The 27,687-nt window shown below is 41.5% G+C and overlaps 1 protein-coding gene and 1 non-coding gene across 2 annotated transcripts in view; one reads left to right on the forward strand and one right to left on the reverse strand.

The window, feature by feature from the left end:
• Positions 1-10,630, forward strand: part of QRFPR (pyroglutamylated RFamide peptide receptor) — a 51,428-nt gene extending 40,798 nt beyond the window's left edge. The window contains exons 3-6 of the mRNA XM_043871432.1: positions 462-523; positions 5,633-5,868; positions 7,808-7,905; positions 8,645-10,630. Coding sequence (XP_043727367.1) covers positions 462-523; positions 5,633-5,868; positions 7,808-7,905; positions 8,645-9,045 — 797 coding nt within the window. The 3' untranslated portion in view covers positions 9,046-10,630. The remainder of the gene's footprint in view (positions 1-461; positions 524-5,632; positions 5,869-7,807; positions 7,906-8,644) is intronic.
• An 11,495-nt stretch (positions 10,631-22,125) lies between these two features.
• TRNAC-ACA lies at positions 22,126-22,197 on the reverse strand. The gene has a single exon. It is a non-coding gene; the product is annotated as a tRNA-Cys (tRNA).
• Between the last annotated feature and the right edge of the window lie 5,490 nt (positions 22,198-27,687).

A 27,687-nucleotide genomic window follows, 5' to 3' on the forward strand; every position in this document is an offset into this window, starting at 1 on the left:
TTCTTTAAATTAGTTACTTAATTACTTTTAATTGGAGGATAATTACACTGTGGTGGTTTTGCTGTACATCAGGGTGGATCGGCCATAGGCATACAGGCGTCCCCTCCCTCCTGACCCCCCTCACCTCGCTCCCCGCTCCTTCCCTCCAGGTTGGGTTCCCTGTGTCAGGCAGATATCAAACTCCCACTGGCTACCTGTTTTACATATGTAATGTATATGTTTCAGCGCTATTCTCGAAAATCATCCCTCCCTCTCCTTCTCCCATTGTGTCCAAAAGTCTGCTCTTTATGTTCCAGTGACAATTTTGAGGGTAGAGTGGGAAATGTGAGGAGACCATTGCACTGCACCAGGGAACGAGTGGTGCGGTCGCTTGAACATAAGGAGTCTTTATGGTTAGAGAATTAAGCGCAGGTGGATTTCGCTTTGCTGAGTTGCAGTCTAATGATCTTAACGTTTTGCAGGGCTGGTCTGGCTGGTGGCCGTCATCGTAGGAGCTCCCATGTGGCATGTGCAACGACTTGAGGTAGACTGGGGCTGGGCTTGGTAATCACTCTGTTGAAATGTTTTCCCACCCCTCTCACTTGCAATCATTTTCCTCCCTGCAAGCACATTACAGCAAATTTGTGTGATCTCAATTTTTTCACTGGAGGTTTTTCAAGTGGAATAAAATAATTTGCTTTAAGATAGTTTTCTCTGCTTTATTCAGCTCTTCCTTGAACTTATATTGTTAAGACCTTAATGCTTAAAATGTTCCAGGGTCACTTTCTGCATTTGCCTGCCAGCAGAAACATGCCTTTCCTAGTGTTATTCAGTGTCTTGTTACATCCTAAGAGTTTGATGCTGGCTCTAGATTTTTCTTTTGTTTTTAAGTCACAAAAAAATGTTAACCACTTATCTACTTATTGGTTGATTCTCCTTCATAAGCACTTCCCCTGCCTCTTCAGTTTAGTTCAGTCGCTCAGTCGTGTCCAACTCTTTGCGGCCCCATGAATTGCAGCACACCAGGCCTCCCTGTCCATCACCAACTCCCGGAGTTTACTCAAACTCATGCCCATCGAGTCGGTGATGCCATCCAGCCATCTCATCCTCTGTCGTCCCCTTCTCTTCCTGCCCCTGATCCCTCCCAGCATCAGGGTCTTTTCCAATGAGTCAATTCTTCGCGTGAGGTGGCCAAAGTATTGGAGTTTCGGCTTCAGCATCAGTCCTTCCAATGAACACCCAGGACTGATCTCCTTTAGAATGGACTGGTTGGATCTCCTTGCAGTCCAAGGGACTCTCAAGAGTCTTCTCCAACACCACAGTTCCTGCCTCTTCAGTTCAGTTCAGTCGCTCAGTCATGTCCAACTCTCTGCAACCCCATGAATCGCAGCACGCCAGGCCTCCCTGTCCATCACCAACTCCTGGAGTTTACTCAAACTCATGCCCATCGAGTTGGTGATGCCATCCAGCCATCTCATCCTCTGTTGTCCCCTTCTCCTCCTGCCCTCAATCCCTCCCAGCATCAAGCTCTTTTCCAGTGAGTCAGCTCTTCTCATGAGGTGGCCAAAGTATTGGAGTTTCAGCTCAAGCATCAGTCCGTCCAATGAATACCCATTCCTGCCTCTTAGTCACTGACGAATATCTGAACTAGAACATGTAAGCCGTTGATTTGTGAACCTGAGAATGATCTTAAATCATTGATTCATAATAACTTTCTATAGGTGGTGTCAGTCTGTGTGTATCTTTATAATAAAGATAAACCTCTCTGTTCCCCCCACACCTCTGTCAGCTGGGCCCAGCCTGCACTGGTGATTCACAGTGAAGAAGACACTGTGCCATTTTTGGTGACCTGGTCTCTTTACTGGGGCCTACTTGAATGTGTCCTGCCTGGGAGATCTAGTGTAGACAGTAGTCCTCAAGGACATTAGAGGGTTGCTCAGATGCCCTCTAAGATAATTTTTAAGATTACTTATCTTCTGTACCTTTTTAAATTAATGTAGGCAAACATGAAACTGCTAGGCACTCAGTGTTCCACTGGCAAGGATGTCAAATGAGCCTTCAGGCAAGAGTACATTTTAAAAAGTGACTTAGGGCTTCCCTGGTGGCTCAGATGGTAAAGAATCTGCCTGCAGTGCAGGAGACTGGGGTTTGATCCCTGTATTGGGAAGATCCCTTGGAGAAGAGAATGGCTACCCACTCCAGTACTCTTGCCTGGAGAATTCCATGGACAGAGGAGCCTGGCAGGCTGCAGTCCATGGGGTTGCATAGAGTCAAACATGACTGAGTGACCAGCACTTTCACTTTTCACTTTGATGTTCGATGCAACTGTATATAAATGAGCTTGACTGCACAGGTAACAGCAGATGGCAGTTTTATTCTGCCGCTTACCACCTCTAAAAATGCAGTCAGAGGATTTCCCGGTCCTCTGATGAGATGTGATAGATGAAGCCTTGAGTGGGTCCTGTAACTCTTGTGGTCATTCAGAGAATAAAATTCCTCTGGTCACTTTCAGTCACAAGAACAGTAACTGGTCACTGAATGTTGTTAGTTCCCTTATCAAAATATCCAGTCCAGTGTCACAGTCCCTCAAGTCCACACTTTCAATCAATTTAAGATGTCTCCCTTTCCCCAAGTTGAGCCATTTTAGGTCTAGAATCCTAGGATATGGAGAGAGCTATGATGCCCTTATTCTGCATATTACTGTTTCTCATGACTGACTATTTCATGGGTTCCTCACAAATACCATCCCTGGGGCTTCCAATGGCTGCTCCCCTCTTTAAGCTTCCACACACAGCTGGACGTGGCCAACTCCTTTCTCTGAGGCTGCCCTTATCTCCGGCAGGAAAGCCATACCTTTAAAAATAACCCAACCCAGTTCCCGTATGGAGTCTAATTCTGGCTCATAGAACACAAGGAGATGTGTCCATTTTTAAAAATAAAATTATTTTATCATATGCTCTAAATATATTTTAAAATATAGCTCATTTAGTTTGTAGAAAATTAATTAAATCTAACTGGCAAAACCAGTTATCTCTGTCAGACGGATCAGCCAAATCAGATTTGCTTTCTGTCAAGAAAAAGTATGAATTCATCTTTCAAGTCAAATAAATGTATTAATATGGTCTCCCACGGCCACCTTCTCACTCCTAAATTCTATTAGCAAGAGTGCAAGCATGCAAGACGCTTTAATTCCTCCGCTGGCTGAAAGGAAGCGCCAGTGATGTTACCATTTGCGCGATGTTCTCTTTGCCTTGCTCCTACTGCTCTCTCTCCCAGGAGTGATGTGTCTGACAGCTTTCAGGGGCCGGAAGCAACAAGGTGGTTAAGTTAAAATTGTCATCACTCTGCCCTTTACTATGCGAGATGGGAATTCACCACATCTATGTGAATGGGAATTCACAACATCTCATCACCTGTCAAAACACCTTTTTTTTTTTTTTTTCCTAATGTCAAGTTTCCCCTGAATAGAAATACATTTAATACCAGGAAAGGCACAAAGCCCTGCCCTGGATTTATGGTGCCTTGATCAAGGGGGCTTCCCTGACATCCATAGTTCGGACCACCTCTTATTTTGGTGGTCCATAGTGAGATTGCAGTTGGGTGAGAGATAGGACTTGTGAAGATTGAAAGAAGGGTGATTATGAAGGAGGAACTGGGAATGTAGACCCAGCAGGACACTGCAACCCCGCCCCACACATTCTCTTAGGCAGTGAGATTTTTGGAGAACTGTGAGTTTGGACATAGAAGGTCTGAAACTGGTTCCCATGAATCCATCTGCGCACACCCTCAGAAGGTCTCTGCTTGTCCCCAGGGGAGCATACACCAGTTCAGAGGCTGTCAGCCTCTCCTTGTGCTTTAGAACGCATCAGTGTGTGACCCCCATGGTTTGGGCCCTGTGGGCTCTGCTTACATGAGTCAGAATGAATTTCACCTTCATATCCTCTTCCCAGGGAGTACAGACCTTGAAGTTATTGCTTAATACTTTCATTCCTAGTTGCATTTGAAAAATAATACCTAGATCAGAACTTGAATTGTCATTCTTTTGATAATAATACCAGAAAGCTTCCCGCCCCGCCTCCCATTCAATTGAGTTTGAAGATTGGTGATAATACTCTGGAAATGGAGGCAGAAATATGTCTTAAGACTTAAATATTCCTCATCTGTAAAGTTCCAGAGTGACTCAGATGACAAGAATTCTGATCAATTCTCTAACTTTAATTCCGATTATCCAGATGTATGACTTTTGAATGTACTTTAAATGTTTAGTTTGTCTCATATTAGCATTTTCTATGGTTTTCCTGGTGGCTTGATTGTAAACAGTCCACTTGCCAATGCAGAAAACACGAGTTTGATCTCTGGATCAGGAAAATCCCCTGGAGAAGGAAATGGCAACCCACTCCAGTATTCTTGCCTGGGAAATCCCATGGACAAAGGAGCCTGGCAGGCTACAGTCCATGGGGTCGCAAAACAGTTGGACATGACTGAGCGACTAAACAACAGCAACAAATTCTAATTGTTATTATTAATTTTTGAACTCAAAAGTCAGTCTCTTAGAAATAGTATTTATAAATAGAAGTTACTTTCTGTATAATATATACCTCAAAGGCTTATAATTGGGTCTGAATATTAGTACATTGGCAATAGTTCGAATCCTAATTTATCATTCATCTCAAAATCAAAAAGCTACAAGTTTCCTCTCTAAAATCTTTGCAAACAGCATGATCACTGCAATCTGAAACAGCAGTAGCAAAATACAGATTTTCAGTTCAGAAACAAAATGCAGGCTTTCGGTACTTATTCAACCAGAAGAAGTCTGATGCCTTGTCAAAACTGATCTCCTCAACAATTGAGGAAGCAAAATCATGGAACAGCAAACCAGCTGGTTGCCTTCCCATGTGGCACAGTGGTAAAGAATCTGCCTGGCACTGTAGGAGATGCAAGAGACAGGGTTTGATGCCTGGGTTGGAAAGATTCCCTAGAGAAGGAAACGGCAACCCACTCAAAGATTCTTGTCTGGGAAATCCCATGACCACAGGAGCCTGGTGGGCTACAGTCCAAGGGGTCGCAAAGAGTCAGCTGTGACTAAGTGATGGAACATGCATGCAAACTAGCTGACATGCTAGAATAAAATGTTTTTTTCATACATACTTTGGTCATTCTAGTGTTCTTTCTTTCATTCAACTGAAAATTTAGTGGCCAGCATGTAAAAAGGCAGAAAAGATGTTTTTATTTTTATTTTTTTTCCTGAGGAAATAACTCTTGTCTCCGAAACCCCCAGTTCTACAATCATGCCTCACATTCTGTGGGGACACAGCAAACCACCCTCTCCATTTCTCTGTAATACATTTTGACACTGATATTTCACCACTTAAGTATCTTTTCCGGAAAAGATGTTTTTAAAAAGTGAACAGGCTGTGGACCTCGATTCCATTTAAAATAGAAAAGAACACATGAAACTCTCAAGAATCTAAACAGTGAGGTGAGAAGGCAGACTTCACAACAAAAGAACAGGCAAAAGTGTGTCTCATTCGAAATCTGCCCCCACGGTAAGCACGGGAGGCTCTGAGAAGTGCTGCCTGACAATAGTCTCGGTGGCTTTGGGTGCTTTGATACTGCCTCTGACTCTTCTAACTGAATTATACTTATCTTAAAGATTAAGTATGACTTCTTATATGAGAAGGAACACGTCTGCTGCTTGGAAGAGTGGAGCAGCCCTGTGCACCAGAAAATCTACACCACCTTCATCCTTGTCATCCTCTTCCTCCTGCCGCTCATGGTGATGCTTATCCTGTACAGTAAGATTGGCTATGAACTTTGGATAAAGAAAAGAGTTGGGGATGGCTCGGTGCTTCGATCTATTCATGGAAAAGAAATGTCAAAAATAGCCAGGTGTGTTGCATGGAATATTCACCTGTTTAAAATGTTTCAGAGACAGTAGCCAGAGATCTCAGATGCCTGGGTAATGTCATCAAAGTGTCGTTGGTAATTTATGTTGAGCACATGGGCTGACTTTGAACTTTTGGTTTCACATATGGCAGAAAGAAAGAGCAAAATCACCAGCTCCCAAGTCAGAGGGGGAGGTCACTGTTACAGATAGTTGCCTAAAATTTTTTTAATTGTTATATGTTCATCTGCATGTTGATACAAATTGCTGCGACTCTCTCCTCTTTCTGCTACTCCCCAGCCACTTGATGTAGATAAATCTCCTTACCCCCAAGCCCCCGACTTTCCTCATATGTACTAGAAAGCGTCAAAATATCCATCCGTACTTCCACCTACACAAGGAACGACGCTCAAAGATGTGAGATGATATGTATAAAAATACTCTTTAAATTGTTATTTTATATTTTATTTTTGGGCTTCCCTGATGACTGGCTCAGTTGGTAAAGAATCTGCCTGCAATGAGGGAGACTTGGGTTCAATCCCTGGGTTGGGAAGATCCCTAGAGAAGGGAATGGCAACCCACTCCAATATTCTTGCCTGGAGACTCTCATGGACAGAAGAGCCTGGCAGGCTACAGTCCATGGGGTCGCAAAGAGTCAACACAACTGAGCGACTAACACACACGTACACACACAAAAAATGATGCTAAACAAGCGTGAGATGATACGTATGAAAGTGCTTTGGAAATGAGAGTATGTTATTTATTTTAAATTATTATATTTTATTTTTACCTAAGGGTTTTACTTTCTGATCATATGGACTAACAGAAATTTAAAAACACAATTATTGCTATAGTACTTGTGGGCCATTTGGTTTATTTTATAAACTACACTGCGTGGCTAACAAAAACAAAACACCAGTTTAGAAGTCTAGTGGTTTGACGAAGCTTATCATGTCTTCAAGTGTGCAGCGACCTCTAGTGCCCAATTTGTATAAAGACGTGCTCCGGCTCCATGTACAGGGTGCTAGAAGGTTCAGCATCTTGGGACTTAACTGCTGATTTAGCTCTCTCTTTTCCTCCCAAAAAAAGGCTAACACGTTGAGATTATAATGAATGCGACTCGGTAAAATTTGAAAATGTGCAGATCCCTTGCAGACGTTAATCTTCTTTACATGGCTAATAGAGAAAACTCTGAATCCCTGGTTAATCATATTACTTAATTATATAATGGAAGATTACATTTTAATTCTGCCCTGAGGACTTCCCATATTTTTCTATCACAGGCATGAGTGTTCTTCGATATAAAATGAATAAGAACTTTGGCACAGAAGTTAGACTGCCTACATTTAAATCCAAACTAAACTTTATAATTTAAATTCTCAACTTTCTGATCTGCAAAGCCATCTGACTTTACGAGTTACTTAGCCTTCTCTGTGCCTCAGTACCTGCGTCTGTCCAATGGCTTGTCAGGAAGATTAACCTGTGCCAAGCATCTAGCATGCTGCTAGACTCGTAATGAGCGCACATCTTAAGGATAGTCATAATATGAGAAATATAGGGATGAGGGTAATAACAATGGGGAAAGATGATAAACAGCTCACAGTGAGCCTGTCATGAGCTTCATTAGAGGCTTCCCTCGTGGCTCAGTGGTAGAGAATTCACCTGCAATGCAGGAGATGCAAGAGACAGAGGTTCGATCCCTGGGTCGGGAAGATCCCCTGAAGAAGGGCATGACAACCCACTCCAGTATTCTTGCCTGGAGAATCCTATGGACAGAGGAGCCTGGCGGGCTACAGTCCTTAGGGTCACAAAGAGTCAGACATGAGTGAAGAGACTGAGCTTGCACAAGCTTCATTTACATTTGAAAATTATCACTGAGAGGTCTAGACTTGACACATCTGCCAAGGAAAAGTTAACTGATACAGTGTATCCTTGTGGACCCAGGAAGAAGAAGCGAGCTGTGGTTATGATGGTGACAGTGGTGGCTCTCTTTGCTATGTGCTGGGCGCCTTTCCACATTGTTCACATGATGATCGAATACAGTGAGTGACTGTCTTTCTCGTTTGATGGAAGTTCTGGTTCATTTCCTGCTAGAATGCACAGTGAATCACTGAAATGTTTAGCCATTCACTTGGGCAATCAAATCTCAAACTTACTAGGTTTCTTTCAAGTTTTCAAGATAACCAGATCATTATGTGATGGGTAATTATATATGAGTATGATCAGAGCTTTAATAATTATAGAAGATAAAGAAAAATGTTTGAGATGCATCTCCCATGCTATGCCTTCTGGTCTCCCTAAGCCATTTAAACCCTGGAAGAGGTGTCACATCCTGTGAGTGTTCCCTGTTTGGAACCCTCACTTGAACCACATGAATTTAATAACACCTAGGATTTCAACTAGACCCTTAATATATTCTCTCTGATAATCTGAGCCTTAAGATAGTTCTCAGATGATTGTGTTTCTGTAACACTAGTGGACATTTGAAGGGTGACTGCATCTTCCAGTTTACCTGAAACTTGAAATCATGTTGAAATGCAATAAGCCCTCTAACACGTTCAGGGCTTGTAAGCCTAGATTCTCTAAGAAGGAGGACTCATCACAAAGGTGGGTTTTCTTCAGACATCAGATGGCTCTCCCCAAAATCTTGGGAATTTTTCACAGAGAATTTTACACAGTTGTACAAGTGTAACTGTTTCATAAAGATAGAAGATAAACAAAAATGTTGTTTTGTGTTCATTCGAACAAATATCCATTCTAAAGCATTACTTTTCATTTCAGGCAACTTTGAGAAGGAATATGACGATGTTACAATCAAGATGATTTTTGCTATAGTGCAAATAATTGGATTCTCCAATTCCATCTGTAATCCAATTGTTTATGCATTTATGAATGAAAACTTCAAAAAGAATTTTTTATCTGCGGTTTGTTACTGCGTTGTAAAAGAAACCGTATCCCCAGCACGAAGGCATGGAAATTCAGGGATTACAATGATGCAGAAGAAAGCAGTGTTTTTCCGGAAAGAGAATCCAGTTGAGGAGACCAAAGGAGAAGCCTTCAGTGATGGCAACATTGAAGTCAAGTTGTGTGAACAACCTGAAGAGAAGAAACATCTCAAACGACACCTTACCCTCTTTAATTCTGAACTTTCTGAGAATTCTGGTTTAGGCAGTGGGCATTAATTATAACTGTCTTCATAATTCATGCTATTCATAGCTGAATCTGAAAATTATTTTGAGCAAAAGTTAAAGACTTGCTTTTTATCTAGAAGTCTTCTCCAAGTGCACTCAGTGTAATATGGCTTTCTATTTATTGCTAAGTTGGATGAGATAGCTTAACACTTGTATTTTTTTTTCTTGACTAAGTTTAATAGTTGAACAGTATAATTTTTAGCGCACCATTGAAGGTTGGTGATAGTCTCTTGCAAATGAAGTCTGTCCAATAATCATAAAGCCAAAGACAGTGAAGAAATAGCAAAGTGGCAGCTTAGATTTAGAGGCAGATGCCTGGGTTTCAGCTTCTTAACCTGTCACCATGGTTGTAATGACTGACCAGTCACTCAACCTCTTGAAGTCTCCTTTCCTTCTTCCATAAACTGGGGTGGTTCCTCCTACTCCAGGAAGTTGCTACCAGAACAAAATGAGATAGCAGTGGGAATGCACTTTGCATTCCGAAGCACCTAAGTTCTGAAGCATTATTATAGTTCTTCATGTCTTGGTGCAGCCCCATCCCATATCTGTTCTCTTTTCCTTTCTGAGACTTGACCTCAACCCTATTCAACTTTTCACATGTGCCTGTTTTGTAGCTAGTTTCTTTCATCAAAAGAGGAATACTCCTGGGATCCTCATTCATAAGTTGACTATAATATATTTTGGAGAAGGAAAAGGCAACCCACTCCAGTATTCTTGCAAGGAAAATCCCATGGGCAGAGAAGCTTGGTGGACTCCAGTTCATGGGGTCATAAAGAATTGGACACAACTGAGTGACTAAGCACATAATATATTTAGGCCAATCTAGCTATATCAAGTATTTATATTTTTAAAACTTTTATTTTCACTAGTAGGATGAAAGACTTTTTGTCATGTTAAAGGGCTTTTAGGCATAGTTAGTGAGAATCAGCTGCAAGTCCATGACATTTTATCATGCCCCAAACTGACCCCCAAGAGAGCTGGGTCAGGAAGAACAACAGAGTTCCTCACCTGTATTCCTGACCCAATTCTCCCCTGAACTCAACCCGTCTCCTTTTTACCTTTTCCTCTTACTTCCAAACGTCATGGTTCTGGTGGTCACCCTCACCACACTCTGTTGCCGCCCCCCCCTGCATTTTCTGTGCTTCCCAAAGTCCATTCGTCACAGCTGCATGGCCAAAGAGTTTCTTCTGCCCCAATGCTGCTTCTTCCAGCCAGGTATTAGAAAGGAAGGGAAGCTCAAAAATTCTTAAGGTATTTCACTTGTAGAGCTTTCAGGTTTGGGAACCAATGAATTCAGGCCACTGATTATCTTTCAAGATATAGACATTTTATTTTATATGTATGTTAATGTGAGCATGGTTTAAAAAAAAAAAAAAGATGAAACAGTGTGTGATACTGAGGGAAATGTTAATATGACAGAAGAAAATTAATAGTCGAGGGAAAACTGATTATTTGGTTATGTTAAAATAGCCTCACTGTGGGTTATTTATGTACGCTGTTCTCCTGTTTTCCCTAGTTACCCTGTAGCAAAACAGTGATTATCATTATGCCATTAAAAATAAATCATATTCACTGACTTTTGGTTATAGTTATTTGGCCAATATCCATACAACTTTTCCTAAATTTGATGTTACACATGCTCCTAATATGTCAATGAAGAACAAATAATACTACTCCTGACTGTTTAATTATTAAGACTGTTGTTATTTAATTGCTAAATCATGTCAATTCCTTTGGACCCCAAGGACAGAGGCCTGCCAGGCTCCTCTGTCCATGCGATTTCCTAGGCAAGAATACTGGAGTGGGTTGCCATTCCCATCTCCACGGGAATCTTCTTGACCCAGGGATTGAACCCATGTCTCCTGTATTGACAGGCAGATTCTTTACCATCTGGGCTAGCAGGGAAGCCCAATTCCCAAAGGTTAGTGATTAATCACCATGATGAAGAGACAGAGCTGGTAAGTAAGAGAGAAACGGCAGTCACACATTCTGGTTGCCCAGTGATTCTTTACCACTGAGCCACTTGGGAAGCCTATGGTTAAGGAGGGGTAAAGAAAACTGTTCTTCCATTTACCAGCCTTTGGGTAAAATGTCTATGAAATCAGTGGAAAGATCTGTACCCCTGTTCAGATATTAAGTCTTTTGTTTCACTCTAGAACACTGTGCCAAAAAGAGCTCTGTGTATTGACCAATGTGGCAACATAATTAAAAAGGGAGAGGAAAATCTTTCAGACAAATGTTTCCAGACCCACTGAATACCCAAGTACCAAAAATAGGACCTTGATCTTTACATTATACATAAAAATTAAATCATAGTGCACCATAGACTTAAATATAGAAGCTAAGTCTATAATACTAGAATAAAATATACAAGATAATGTTTACAACCTAGATTAGGGAAGGTCAAAATTTCATAAGTAGAGACTAAAGGAGAAAGGCTAAAAGAAAGAACTGATAATATGAACTCCATCAGAAACAAAATTCTGAGAGCTGGTCCTAAGATGGCAGAGGAATAGGATGGGGAGACCTCTTCTTCCCCACAAATTCATCAAAAGATCATTTGAATGCTGAGCAACTTCCACAAAACAACTTCTGAATGCTGGTGGAGGTCACCAGGCACCCAGAAAGCCCATTCTCTTCAAAAGGAGGTAGGACAAAATATAAAAGACAAAAAGAGCGACAAAAGGTTTAGGGATGGAGACCCATCCTGGGGAGGGAGTCGTGAAGGAGGAGAACTTTCCACACACCAGGAAACCCTCTCACCGGCAGGTCTGTGGGGAGTTTTGGAATCTCAGGAGGCAACATAACCAGGAGGAAAAAAAAAAAAAGCAACCCACAGAATATGCGCCTAACCACAACTCCCAGTGGAGAAGTAGCCCAGACACTCTTGTCTGCCACCAGCAAGCAGGGGCTGGACAGGGAGGTGCGGGCTACATTGCTTAGGGTAAGGACCGGGCCTGAGTGCCCTGAGGACAATCTGAGGGAGCTAACATGAGCTACCAACCCAAACTGTGGGATAGCCAGAGAGAGAGAGAAGGAAAAAAAAAAAAAAAGGACTTTCTCGCAAAAAGCTCTAACCTAAGGTACAGACTGGCCCACTCACAGAACAAAGGACTGACCAAACACCAAAGTACAGCTAGCTGGTTGTGGACCGGCCCATCCCCCCACCAGAGGCAGAGAGGCAGGCGGGCAGCAGCCAGAGCCAGAAGGCAAGGGGCAATTTTGACCCCAAAGACTGGCATCCTCCACCCAACTGTGAGCAGGCTTCCAGTTGCTAACCATGTCTTCCTGGAATCCTAGACGGCTGACATCTGCTAGGACGGTTGCCACCTGAGATCAGCTCCCCAGAGGAGACACATGGCACACCTGAGACAGTGCTCTCACGGCCCACCTGAGAAACCAAATGGCCAGGATGGAGTGGTGATTAAGACTCACAGCCCACCTGGGCTGACTGCCCGCGCCAAGCACCTGGTCGCCAAGCTGCTTGGACCTGGGACGGGCACAAAACGCAGGCCCAACCGAGTCTGCACCTTTGTGGAGTACCCGAGAACCTGAACCTGAGCAGCTTAGACCTGGGAAGTGCACGAAACACAGGGCCCTATTTGGACAGCACCCCTGAAGAGCAACCTGGAGCCTGAGCAGCGTAGACCGGGAAAGCACACCCGCCGTGAGCGGGCGCAAACCCAGTGTGGCCCAGACACTGCTAGCGCTCCCCACACACGCCAGGGATATTTGTCTGCAGTGTTCTTCCCTCCCCACAGCAGGACTGAACAAGTGAGCCTAAATAAGTGACCACCTCCGCCCCCTTGTGTCAGGGTGGAAATTAGACACTGGAGAGACCTGCAAACAGTGGAAGCCAAAATAAACATAAAAGAGGGAACTGCTCTGGAAGTGACAGGTGCAACAGATTAAAACCCTGTAGTTAGCATTGACTAAGCATTGGAAGGGGCCTATAGACCTTGAGAAGAAGTATAAGCTGGGATAAGGAACTGTCTGAAACTGAACTGACCCCACACTGCCCTCAACAGTCCAGAGAATTTCCTAGATATAATTTTACTATTATCATTTTAATTTTTTTTATTTTTAAGTTCTTTATTACTCCTTTAATTTTCATTTTTAAAAACTTCTATTCAAAAGGTTATTTTTTAAAGGTTATATTTTAAAAGATTATTTTTCAAAAGGTCTATTTTATCTTGCAAAAAAAAGAGACCTTATTCTTAAACCAAATTTCATACTTTTTTATGGTTTTTCTGATTGATTTCATTTTGTAGTCTTAATATTGTATTTTTGAGAGTCTAACCTCTACTCTAGATTGTTATTTTTACCTTTTAGTATTTGTTATCAATTTTGTACCTTTAAGAACCTAATCTTCAGTACCCATTTTCTCTTAGGGGTGTGATTACTGGCTCTCTTCCCTTTTGACTCTCCCTTTTCTCCCCTAGGCCACCTCAATCTCCTCTCTCCCCCTGCTCTTCTCTACATAACTCTGTGAATCTCTCTGGTTGTTCTGGCCTGTGGAGAACACTTAGGGAACTGATTACTGGCTAGACTGGTCTCTCCCCTTTTGATTCCCCCTCTTCTCCTCCTGGTCACCTCTACCTCTCTCCTCCCTCCTCTCTGTGTAACACTGAACCTCTCTGGGTGTCCCTCACTGTAGAGAATCTTTTCACCATTAACCTAGATGTTTTATCATCTGTGCTGTATGGATGGAGAAGTCTTGAGGCTACTGTAAGAATAAGACTGAAAGCCAGAAGCAGGAGGCTTAAATCCAAAACTTGAGAACATCAGAGAACTCCTGACTCCAGGGAACATTAATCAACAAGAGCTCATCCAAAAGCCTCCAGACCTACACTGAAACCAAGCTCCACCCAAGAGCCAACAAGTTCCAGAGCAAGACACACCACACTAATTCTCCAGCAATGCAGGAAAACAGCCCTGAGCATTAAAATACAGGCTACCCAAAGTTGCACCAAACCCATAGACATCCCAAAACCCACTACTGGACACTTCATTGCACTCCAGAGAAAAGAGATCCAGCTCCACCCACCAGAACACAGATACAAGCTTCCCTAACCAGAAAACCTTGACAAGTCATTAATCCAACCCCACCCACAGGGAGCAATCTCCACAAAAAAAGAGGAACTAGAAACTTTCAGCCTACATTAAGCCACCCCAAACACAGCAATCTAAACAAAATGAAAAGGTGTAGAAATAGTCAGCAGGAAAAGGAACATGATAAATGCCCACCGAACCAAATAAAAGAAGAGGAGGTAGGGAGTCTACCTGAAAAAGAATTCAGAATAATGATAGTCAAGATGATCCAAAATCTTGAAAACAAAATGAAGTTACAGGTAAGTAGACTAGAGACAAAGATTGAGAATTTGTAAGAAATGTTTAACAAGGACATAGAAGAAATAAAAAAAGTCAATCAATAATGAATAATGCAATATCTGAGATCAAAGCACTCTGGAGGGAACCAACAGTAAAATAACTGAGGCAGAAGATAAGATAAGTGATGTGGAATATAGAATGGTGGAAATAAATGAAGCAGAGAGGAAAAAAGAATTAAAAGAAAGGAGGACAACCTCAGAGACCTCTGGGACAATGTTAAATGCCCCAACATTCGAATCATAGGAGTCCCAGAAGAAGAAGACAAAAAGAAAGGCCATGAGAAAATACTTGAGGAGATAATAGTTGAAAACTTGCCTAAAATGGAGAAGAAAATAGCCACTCAAGTCCAAGAAAACCAGAGAGTCCCAAACAGGATAAATCAAGGGGAAACACCCCAAGACACATATTAATCAAATTAACAAAGATCAAACACAAAGAGCAAATATTGAAAGCAGCAAGGGAAAAGCAACAAATAACACACAAGAGGATCCCTATAAAGATAACAGCTGATCTTTCAACAGAAACTCTTCAGGCCAGAAGGGAATAGCAGGACATACTTAAAGTGATGAAAGAGAAAAACCTACAACCCAGATTACTATACCCAGCAAGGATCTCATTCAAATATGAAAGAGAAATCAAAAGCTTTACAGACAGGCAAAAGCTGAGAGAATTCAGCACCAGCAAACCAGCTCTTCAACAAATGCTAAAGGGTCTTCTCTAGACAGGAAACACAGAAAGGGTGTATAAATGCGAACCTAAAACAACAAAGTAAATGGCAATGGGATCATGCTTATCAATAACTACCTTAAATGTAAATGGGTTGAATGCCCCAACCAAAAGACAAAGACTGGCTGAATGGATACGAAAACAAGACCCCTAAATATGGTGTCTACAAGAGACTCACCTCAAAACAAGGGACTGAAAGTGAAAGGCTGGAAAAAGATATTTCATGCAAATGGAGACCAAAAGAAAGCAGGAGTAGCAATACTCATATCAGATAAAATAGACTTTGAAATAAAGGCAGTGAAAAGAGACAATGAAGGACACTACATAATGATCAAAGGATAAATCCAAGAAGAAGATATAACCATTGTAATTATATATGCACCCAACATAGGAGCACCACAATATGTAAGGCAAATGCTAATAAGTGTGAAAGGGGAAATTAACAGTAACATAATAATTATGGGAGATTTTAACACCCCACTCATACCTATGGATAGATCAACCAAACAGAAAATTAGCAAGGAAACACAAACTTCAAATGATACAATGGACCAGTTAGACCTAATTGATATCGATAGGACATTTCATCCCAAAACAATGAATGTCACCTTTTTCTCAAGTGCACATGGAACATTCTCCAGGATAGATCACATCCTGGGCGATAAATCTAGCCTTGGTAAATTTTTAAAAAATGGAATAATTTCAAGCATCTTTTCTGATCACAATGTGGTAAGATTAGATGTCAACAGGGGAAAAAACTATTAAAAAGACAAACTTATGGAGGCTAAACAACACGCTTCTAAATAATGAACAAATCACAGAAGAAATAAAAAAAGAAATCAAATTATGCATAGAAACAAATGAAAATGAAAACATGACAAACCAAAACCTATGGGATTCAGTAAAAACAATGCTAAGGAGAAGGCTCATAGCAATACAAGCTTACCTCAAGAAACAAGAGAAAAATCAAATAAATAACCTAACTTTACACCTAAAGCAACTAGAAAAAGAAGAAATGAAGAACCTCAGGGTTAGTAGAAGGAAAGAAATCATAAAAAATAGGGCAGAAATGAAGGAAAAAGAAACAAAGGAGACTATAGCAAAAATCAACAAAAGTAAAAGCTGGTTTTTGAGAAGATAAATTTATTTTAGACAAACCATTAGCCAGACTCATCAAGGAAAAAAGAGAAAAGAATCAAATCAAGAAAATTAGAAATGAAAATGGAGAAATCACAACAGGCAACACTGAAATTCAAAGGATCATAAAAGACTACTATAAGCAACTGCCACTGCTGCTGCTGCTAAGTCACTTCAGTCATGTCTGACTCTGTGCAACCCCATAGGCGGCAGCCCACCAGTCTCCCCCATCCCTGGGATTCTCCAGGCAAGAACACCGGAGTAGGTTGCCATTTCCTTTTCCAATGCATGAAAGTGAAAAGTGAAAGTAAAATCGCTCAGTCGTTTCCGACTCTTCGTGACGCCATGGACTGCAGCCTACCAGGTTCCTCCATCCTTGGGATTTTCCAGGCAAGAGTACTGGAGTGGGTCACCACTGCCTTCTCCCTATAAGCAACTATATGGCAATAAAATGGACAACTTGGAAGAAACTGACGAATTATTAGAAAAGTATAACCTTCCAAAACTGAACCAGGAAGAAACAGAAAATCTTAACAGACCCATCACAAGCATGGAAATCAAAGCTGTAATCAAAAATCTTCCAACAAACAAAAGCCCAGGACCAGATGGCTTCACAGGTGAATTCTACCAAAAATTTAGAGAAGAGCTCTCCTACTATCCTACCTATCCTACTCAAAGCCTTCCAGAATATTGCAGAGGAAGGTAAAACTGCCAAACTCATTCTCTGAGGCCACCATCACCCTAACACCAAAACTAGACAAAGATGCCACAAAAAAGAAAATTACAGGCCAATATCACTAATGAGCCTAGATGCAAAAATCCTCAACAAAATTCTAGCAAACAGAATCCAACAACATGTTAACAAGATCGTACATCATGACCAAGTGGACTTTATCCCAGGGATGCAAGGATTCTTCAATATTTGCAAATCAATCAATATGATACACCACATTAACAAATGGAAAGATAAAACCCATATGATTATCTCAATAGATGCAGAGAAAGCCTTTGATAAAATTCAACATCCATTTATGATTAAAAAAAAAAAATCTCCAGAAAGCAGGCATAGAAGGAACATACCTCAACATAATAAAAGACATATATGATAAGCCCACAGCAATCATTTTCCTCAAGGGTGAAAAATTTAAAGCATTTCCCCTAAAGTCAGGAACAAGACAAGTGTGCCCACTCTTACCACTACTATTCAACATAGGTTTGGAAGTTTTAGCCACAGGAATCAGAGAAGAAAAAGAAATAAAAGGAATCCAGGTTGGAAAAGCAGAGGTAAAACTCTCACTGTTTGTAGATGACATGATCCTCTCTCTACATAGAAAACCTTAAAGACACCACCAGAAAATTACTAGAGCTAATTAATGAATATAGTAAAGTTGCAGGATATAAAATTAACACACAGAAATCCCTTGCATTCCTATGCACTAGCAATGAAAAAACAGAAATAGAAATTAAGGAAAGAATTCCATTCACCATTGCAATGAAAAGAATAAAATACTTAGGAATAAATCTACCTAAAGAAACAAAAGACCTATATACATATAGAAAACTATAAAACACTGATGAAAGAAATCAAAGAGGACACAAATAGATGGAGAAATATACCATGTTCATGGATTGGGAGAATCAATACAGTGAAAATGAGTATACTACCCAAAGCAATCTATAGATTCACTGCAATCCCTATCAGGCTACCAACCGTATTTTTCACAGAGCTAGAACAAAAATTTCACAATTTGTATGGAAATACAAAAAACCTCAAATGGCCAAAGAAATATTGAGAAAGAAGAATGGAACTGGAGGAATTAAACTGCCTGACTTCAGACTATACTACAAAGCTAGTCATCAAGACAGTATGGTGCTGGCACAAGACAGAAATATAGATCAGTGGAATAAAATAGAAAACGCAGAGATAAATCTAGGCACCTATGGACAACTTATCTTTGACAAAGGAGGCAAGAATATACAATGGAGAAAAGATAATCTCTTTAACAAGTGGTTAAAAAAAACTGGTCAACCACCTGTAAAAGAATGAAACTAGAACACTTTCTAACACCATACAAAAAAATAAACTCAAAATGGATTAAAGATCTAAATGTAAGACAAGAAACTATAAAACTCCTAGAGGAAAACATAGGCAAAACACTCTCTGACATAAATCACAGCAGGATCCTCTATGACCCACTTCCCAGAGTAATGGAACTAAAAGCAAAAATAAACAAATGGGACCTAATTAAACTTAAAAGCTTTTGTACAACAAAGAAAACTATAAGCAAGGTGGAAACACAGCCTTCAGAATGGGAGAAAATAATAACAAACAAAGCAACTGACAAAGAATTGATCTCAAAAATATACAAGCAACTCCTACTGCTCAATTCCAGAAAAATAAATGACCCAATCAAAATATGGGCCAATAAATTAAACAGACATTTCTCCAAAGACATACAGATGGCTAACAAACACATGAAAAGATGCTCAACAACACTCATCATCAGTGAAATGCAAATCAAAACCACAATGAGGTACCATTACACGCCAGTCAGAGTGGCTGCTATCCAAAAGTCTACAAGCAATTAAATGCTGGAGAGGGTGTGGAGAAAAGGGAACCCTCTTACACTGTTGGTGGGAATGCAAACTAGTACAGCCACTATGGAGAACAGTGTGGAGATTATTATTTAAAGACTGGAAATAGAACTGCCATTCAACCCAGCAATCCCACTGCTGGGCATACACACTGAGGAAAACAGAATTGAACATGTACCCCAATGTTCATCACAGCACTGTTTACAATATCTAGGACATGGAAGCAACCTAGATGTCCCTTGGGAGACAAATGGATAAGAAACCTGTAATACATATACACAATGGAATATTACTCAGCTATTAAAAAGAATGCATTTGAATCATTTCTAATGAGGTGGATGAAACTGGAGTCTATTCTACAAAGTCAAGTCAGTCAGAAAGAAAAACACAAATACAGTATATTAACACATATATATGGGATTTAGAAAGATGGTAACAATGACCTTATATGCAAGACAGCAAAAGAGACACAGATATAAAGAACACACTTTTGGACTCTGTAGGAGAAGGCGAAGGTGAGGTGATTTGAGAGAATAGCACTGGAACAAGTATATTGTCATATGTGAAATAGATCGCCAGTCCAAGTTTAATGCATGAAACAGAGCACTCAAAGACAGTGCACTCAGACAACCCTGAGGGATGGGATGTGGAGAGATGGGGAAGGGACGTTCAGAATGGGGGACACATGCACATCCATGGCTGATTCATGTCAATGTATGCCAAAACCACTACAATATTGTAATTAGCCTTCAATTAAAACAAATAAATGAAAATTTTTATAAGTCTGTGCAGGAGTGTTCATAGGAACTTAATTCAAAATAATCCAAAACTGGAAGCAACCTGAATACTTGTCAACTAGTGAATGAGTAAACAAATTTTGGTAACATTATCCAATGAATCTAGCTCAGCAAGAAACAGAGTTAACTATTAATAAATGTAACAACAAGAATCAATTTCAAAAGTATTATACTAAGTGAAAAAGGTGATGCAGGAAAGAATATATACTCTATGATTCCATTTATGTGAGATTCCAAAAAAGGCAAGTATGTAGGGATAGAAAACAAGAAAGTGGTCGCTAGGGGCTAGTTGCATGCGTGCTAAGTTGTTTCAGTCATGTCTGACTCTTTCCGACCCTGTGGACTGTATGTAGCCCGCCAGGCTCCTCTGTCTATGGAGATTCTTCAGGCAAGAATACTGGAGTGGGTTGCCATGCCCTTCTCCAGGGGATCTTCCCAACCCAGGGATGGACTCTACATCTCTTATGTCTCCTGCATTGGCAGGCAGGTTCCTTACTACTAGTGCCACCTGGGAAGCCTCAGGGACTATCTAAATCTAGACAATTGAAAGAGAAAGCCATGAGGAACGTTTTGGCTGATAGAAATGTTTCACATCTTGATTCTAGTCACGGTTACTTTATACATTTGTCAAAATTTTTTGAATTGTGTACTTTAAAAGAATGAATTTATTGTATGAAAATTATACCTCAATTTTTAAAAATACATAAGGGACTTTCATTTTGCAATGCAAAAATGCCAAATCCTTATAATCGTTCCTTGACTAGTAGCACAAGATTTCCCATAGTAGGAAAGTTTTTGAAACTGCCCCTCCCCACTTACAGCAACCAAGAGAGTAAATCAAAAACAATATTGCTTCCCAGGATGAACAAAGATTAGTGTGACCTTCAAAGGTTTAAATGATGCACATAGGTACCCATCATATCCCCATTTAACTCACCAATCAGACCCCTGAAAAAGCTGGTCTTTAAAACTAATTAGTTTAATTTTTTAAAACTAATTTATTTATTTTGGCTGCACTGGGTCTCCCTTGATGCCCATGGGCTTTCTCTAGGTGTGGAGAGCAGGGGCTAATCTCTTACTGTGGTGCTCGTGTTTTCATTGCATGGCCTCTCGTTGGGGAGCACAGGCCCTAGGGTGCACAAGCTCAGTAGTTGTGGCACAGGGCCCCAGTTGCTCTGTGGCAAGTGTAATCTTCCTGAACCAGGGACTGAACCCATGTCCCCTGCACTGGCAGGCAGATTCTTAGCCACTGGACTACCAGGAAAAAACCCCAAAGCTGGTCAGATCTTAATGAATTACAGTGGGTTAACACAAATTTAGGTCATGATTCCAAAGTGCTGCTGCTGCTCTGGGGGAAGCACCTTTCGTAGAGCAGATTATCACAGGCTCTGGTCTATTTCATGCAGCTGTGGATCAGCAAATGCACTGTTTTCAGTGCCCACTTGTAAGGAGAATCAGCAGTTTACATTCACATGAGATATACAATAATGTGCATTCTACTGCTTTAACCAAGATTTTGTTACTTTTCCTGCTTCTTCACAATATAATTCAATGGGAAATGAACGGTCTGGATATTCCTCAGAAGGCCATTTTGGTCCATTAAATTTATCACATTACTTAGGTCTGATAAGCAGGAAAAAATTGGCAAGGACTCTGCTTTCATAATCACATGTGCTCCAGAGGGAAGGAAATAATAATGATAAAACTTTAAAAGATTTAGAGGCTGCCACCTTGGTGAAGTTTTTAGGGTGTCTTATGTTCTGGGAAGTTTTAGGATATAACTTTCAAAGTAATTTATGGGTTTTTGTACCTTGAACATCCTACCACTAACAAAGTACAGTACTTAATAGACCTCTCCTAAGTTTCAGAGGCATTATATTCTCCTCTAGTTTTGACCCGTTTATTGGTAAAATGGTAGATTGCTAATTTTGAGTGGGTCCCAGAGCCAGATGGTGCTCTGTAACTGATCTAGGTTACATCTAAGCAGACTTGTCACTTGGACCAGATGACCTGGAAGATCCAATAGTCTAGGTTGCAGTATGAGAAATGTGGTCAGCTGGATCATATGCCCCATAAAATCCCATAGAAAAGTATCTGTGCGAGATATAGATGTCACGTGGAGCCTCTAGCAAATTGCAGTTAAAGAGTTGCTGCATACCCTCGGATTTCTGGAGCAAGGTTCTGTCATCTATTCACTGTCAAAATGTCACTCCAGACCAAGTGTCACATCATCCAGTCACCACATGACCAAAACTGCCTATCATGAGGTGGGCAGTCTCATCTACTAAGTCATAGATTGTGTGAAGTTGCAGTTGTGTCCGACTCTTTGCGACCCCATGGACTGTAGCCTACCAGGTTCCTCTGTCCATGGGATTTTCCAGGCAAGAATACTGGAGTGAGTTTCCATTTCCTTCTGCAGGTGATCTTCCCCACCCAGGAATCGAACCTGGGTCTCCTGCACTGTAGGCAGACGCTTTACTGTCTGAGCCACCAGGGAAGTCTAAGTCATAGGTTGGGCAGTCCCATAAACAATTCATAATAAAAGGGAAGTAGTACATCCAAGATCATTTAGAGCAGGTCCAGAGGGCACAAACAGGCGGCACATCCTCCACATCCCTCACCAGCCCTGCACCAAGGTCTCTTCCTCAGCTCACATGGACTTCTCCTGTTTGTTACAGAATCAGTTACTGAGAGAGATGTCTCAAATTCCGTGACTCTGATGTTACATATCTATTTCCTCTTTTACATCAGCCAGCTTTCGCTAATCTGTTCAGGTTATGCTGTCAAGTACATGGACATTTAGGATTCATATGTCATTATGATTGGCTCTTTAATCATTATGAAATGTTCCTTTCCATCTCCAGTAACAACAAGGAAGTTTTCAAAGAGAAAAAAATAAAAACATTATCTAAATATCTTCACTTTAAAAGAGATTTTATAGCTGCTTTACACTGTTGTGCTAGTTCCTGCTGAACAGCAAAGTGAACTAGCCACATGTAAACATGCAGCCCCTCTTATTTTGGTTTCCTTCTCATTCAGGTCACCACGGAGCATTGAGCAGAGTTCCCTGCGCTGTGCAGTAAGTTCTCATTGCTTATCTGTTTTACACACAGTAGTGTATAGATGTCAACCCCAATCTCCCAGTTCATCCCACCCCACTTTCCCCTCTTGGTGTCCATATGTTTGTTCTCTCTCTAGTTCTGCTTTGCAAATAGGTTCATTTGTACCGTTTTTCTAGATTCCACATATATACGTTAAAATGTATTTGTTTTTCTCTTTCTGACTTACTTCACTCTGTATGACAGTCTGTAGGTCCATCTTTAAATGTATTTAATAAAATGACATGTACTGGTGTTTATCAACAGAAACAATTCAGAGATAGGAAAAAGCCTTAGCCTACCAATATGGGAATGGCCAAATAAATTGTTACATCCACAAAACCTATGTTTTCAAAGAATGTTTATTGTCATGTGTGGCAGGCGAAGGAATGTTAATAAAAAGTGAAAACTGCACATTCAGGAATTTCCTCCTAATACTCAATCTGACCCTCTCTACTCCCCATGCAGTCTGTAAGACTAAAATTCCTTTCTTTATCATTCCATAAAGAGTTCTTTTTACATTCTCAGCTCACTGAATAGCCTTAATGTGTTTTTTGCTTTACTGCTCTAAAATTCAACCTAGAGTCATTTAATTTAATTATCTGTATCAATAACTTCAGATATGCAGATGACACCACCCTCACGGCAGAAAGTGAAGAGGAACTAAAAAGCCTCTTGATGAAAGTGAAACAGGAGAGTGAAAAAATTGGCTTAAAGCTTAACATTCAGAAAACTAAGATCATGGCATCTGGTCCCATCACCTCATGGGAAATAGATGGGGGGAAACAGTGTCAGATTTTATTTTGGGGGGCTCCAAAATCACTGCAGATGGTGACTGCAGCCATGAAATTAAAAGACACTTACTCTTTGGAAGGGAAGTTATGACCAACCTAGACAATATATTGAAAAGCAGAGACATTACTTTGTCAACAAAGGTCCGTCTCGTCAAGGCTATGGTTTTTCCAGTGGTCATGTATGGATGTGAGAGTTGGACTGTGAAGAAAGCTGAGCACCGAAAAACTGATGCTTTTGAACTATGGTGTTGGAGAAGACTCTTGAGAGTCCCTTGGACTGCAAGGAGATCCAACCAGTCCATCCTGAAGGAGATCAGTCCTGGGTGTTCATTGGAAGGACTGATGCTGAAGCTGAAACTCCAATACTTTGGCCACCTGATGCGAAGAGTTGACTCGTTGGAAAAGACCCTGATGCTGGGAGGGATTGGGGGCAGGAGGAGAAGGGGATGACAGAGGATGAGATGGCTGGATGGCATCACCGACTCGATGGGCATGAGTTTGAGTAAACTCCGGGGATTGTGATGGACAGGGAGGCCTGGTGTGCTGTGATTCATGGGGTCGCAAAGAGTCGGACACGACTGAGCAACTGAACTGAACTGAAGGCTAGTGGTCTCTTTAAATACAATATTGAGAAGTTATTACTATGAGTAGAGGTAAACAAGAAGTTTAGCTACCTTTCAAATGTAGTATATATAGGTTTTATGGGGAATATAGGAGTCCTTGTAAGAGAGTCAATTCCTAGGCAGATTGATGAGAAGTCTGGGTCCCCAAGGAGGAGAGACGGGTCTGGGGCTCTCAAAGCAGAGATAAGGGTCTGGAATTCTCAAGGAGGAGGAAAGGACAAACGTCTTTTTTTCTCTACATTCCTTAGTCTTTGTCACATAAAACGTTTTTTACTTTAAGCCTGGAAATGATGATTATACAACAAACAACTCAGTTTAAACTCTGTATTAAGGATTATATAACAGCAATGTATCCCGCTTGAGGACAGTTTCTCCTTCCTGAAAACATTCGGGGTAATCCTGTTATCTTAAAATATAAATTATGGGAGTGGGTCTAGTAAGGTCTTCACAACCTTGAGACCTTTTTTTGATTTATTGTAATAACTAATTTGAAAAATATATAACTCCCTTGCTAATACTAGAGAGGGGGGCACTCTCCATCCCCCTTCTGATGTCTGTGTCAGAGCCTTTCTCTGTCCCTTTCACACTTTAATAAAACTCTGCTACACAAAAGCTCTTGAGTGATCAAACCCGGTCCCTGGTCCCAAAGCTAAATCTTCTTCAGAAATCAAGAATCCAACACTGCTCACTGTAAGCTATCATCTTGGGGGCTCATCCAGGACCTTCAGGGCAAGGTAAAAACACTCAGAGTTGTAGCCTCTTTGCTTTCTCAGTACACACATTTTCTGCTTTACTTTACTAACTCTCCGGTGTGCTTGTGTGAGTGGATGATGTGCCCTGCGCGAAGTGAGAGTTGAGCCCTGCTCTGTAGTTTCACAGTCCTTGCAATGACTGAAGGCAGCCCCCAAAAGGGGCGCCTTGTCGGGGTTTTATACTGACCTGCCAATGCCAAGAGACACCCAGTATCCCTGTGAGGGGAGCAGCCAGAGATGGGCAAAGCATGTGGACTGAACTTTCCCTTCTCGGTCACCTTTTCCTGGTCTCTTTGATCATTTTGTAATTGCATGGGGAATTAGAACTACTAAGATAATCTGTCGAATCCTAGACTTTCAAGGGACTTGTGATCCATGCTGTCACTGTGTACTTTTACTTTAACCCCAAGTATGGAAGTACCTAGCCTTGCTAGGAGCCTAAAGTTACAGGAGCACGTTTGGGAGAGAGGCGGAACTCTAGCTCCAGGAACATCTCTCAGGCTAGAGGTCTTGGCTGCCTTCCTCAGGGGCCAGAGGCCTGAAAGTGAGTCTTTGTCACAGCTGTGTCTCCTATCTATGTGGATAGAAGCACTGCTGGTGACCATGAGGTTTTTGAGGACACAGATCAGGAATTGCAGGATCTGGTCAGATTGGAAGTGCAATGGGCCTTTTCCTTTGGTAGTGCTAGCTCTTACTGGACCAGAGGAAGCTCTCCAGTGGTTTCTGTTTCCACTCCTTAAATAATCCTTTTGTGGAATCTGTGGAAATGAACTGGAAGGATTGGCCCTAGTAGCTTGAGGACAAAAATCACTTTCCTCGCTGGCCAACCCTCCACCACTTCTTTTGCTCTCACATATCCTGGCATGGTGACACTCAGAAGGGACATCTTGGTTATTGTTCATCCCTTTGTGACTCACCACTCCTACTGTAATCAGGACTGTACCCAGGAATGTGCATGGGCACAGGTAAGATGGATGCTCCCCCTGGTAGTACTAACTTGGGAAACATTCCGAAAAGCTAGTCTGCTCCACCCCGGGTGGCATCAGAGAAAAGGGCTAATCAAAGGTCTTGGTGGTATGGAACTAAATCAATCTGGGATGCCATCAGGTCTACCCCTGGTGCATCTCCACCCTGCCTCGATGGTAGAACCGGGAGGGATGAGTAAGATGCCTGTGTCTGTAAGGGACAGACTAAGCCCGACCAGGGAAGGAAAGCTTCGGTGGAAATTCTGTCTACACCCCTATCTAGAGCAGGGAAGGATGCTTCCAGTGGAAAAAATCCATGGCTGTGGATGCCGCTTTTTCCTCTCTTATGGATGGGAGCTAGCATTTCCAGAACCATTCCTTTACAATGTATTTTTAAAACTGGGACAAGTTTGATCCCCAGAATTTAAAAAAGACATTCCTGATCTTCTTCTGTGATACAGAATGGCCATGGTATACTTTAGAAGACAGGTAATGCTGACCTATTGAAGGATCTCAATTATTACTGTTTTACAACTAGATCAGTTCTGTAGAAAATAAGGAAAATTGGAAGAAGTGACATATGTGTTGCTCTTTATCTCTCTGTGAGACATGCCAGACTTATGTCCTAAGGGTACAGGTTTGGGTGTAAAAACTTCAGCTGCCTCCTGTTCTTGTACTTTGCCCCTTTATCTGGAGCTCACAACTTAACAGGCTGAGAATCAGAGTACCCTTCCAGGAACGGTTGCCTCAGTGTAGGTAGAAATTCAAACAGTACCAATTGTGATTGAGACTATTTAGTGGATCCAAAAGGTACACAGAAGCCTTTACAGGACTGACTACTTTGTGAGCTTACTTGAAGAGATATAATGCATGTCTTGGGACAGACGCTAACTCCTGACTCGAGAGCTCAAGTTTTGGGGGAGACTACTACTTTTGCAGGTGAATGGCTTGAACATGAGACAAGGGGATAGAGGGAACACAAAATAGCCCTCCTCCCTACTGTGAACCAAACAGTTCCCATAACTGAGCTACTTTGCCAGATGAAGGAAAAAGGACTCAAGCAAGTGCACGCTAAGGCTTTAGACTATGCTAAGTTGGTTGACATAGAACAGGGAGAGAAGGAAATTCCTGGTAAATTCCTAGATAATTACATGAGGCTCTCTACAAGTTTACTGATGTTGGTCCCCAAAGTGCAGAGGAGGAAAAATTTTAAAAGATAGATTGCTCACTCAGTTAGCTTCAGATATCTGCTGTAACTTACAAAAACAGATGTATGGACCAAATCAGTCTTTAGATAATCTGTTGCAACTGGCTCAGATGGTATATTATGGTAGACAATACAAGGAGGAAAATCAGAGGCAAAAAAGACCAGAGAAAGACTGAAGCCCCAGCATGGCTGTTAGATCTGTTCTGAAACAGCCTGAGGAAAAATGCTCAGAGGAACCCAGGTGAAGTGAGACGAACTTGTTATTACTGTGGAAAGGAGGGGCATCTCAAGCCGGATTGCCCTCAGACGTCTAAGCCGCCCCCAGCTCCATAAAGGACCACACTGGAGGAGATATTGCCCCCAGAGGTGTAGGCCCGAGGGGTCGGGCTCTCAGGACAATCAGGACTGAAGGTGCCCGGGCATCCCCACACAAGCTCCCATCCTAATAACACCTGAGAAGCCCCAGGTATTAATAACCCTGGGGGGCCAATTCGTCTATCTCTTTTGGACACCAGGGCAACTTTCTGCTCACTAAAGCCCCTGTCTGC

Source organism: Cervus elaphus, chromosome 17, assembly GCF_910594005.1.
Source record: "Cervus elaphus chromosome 17, mCerEla1.1, whole genome shotgun sequence".
Taxonomy (NCBI): Eukaryota; Metazoa; Chordata; class Mammalia; order Artiodactyla; family Cervidae; genus Cervus; species Cervus elaphus.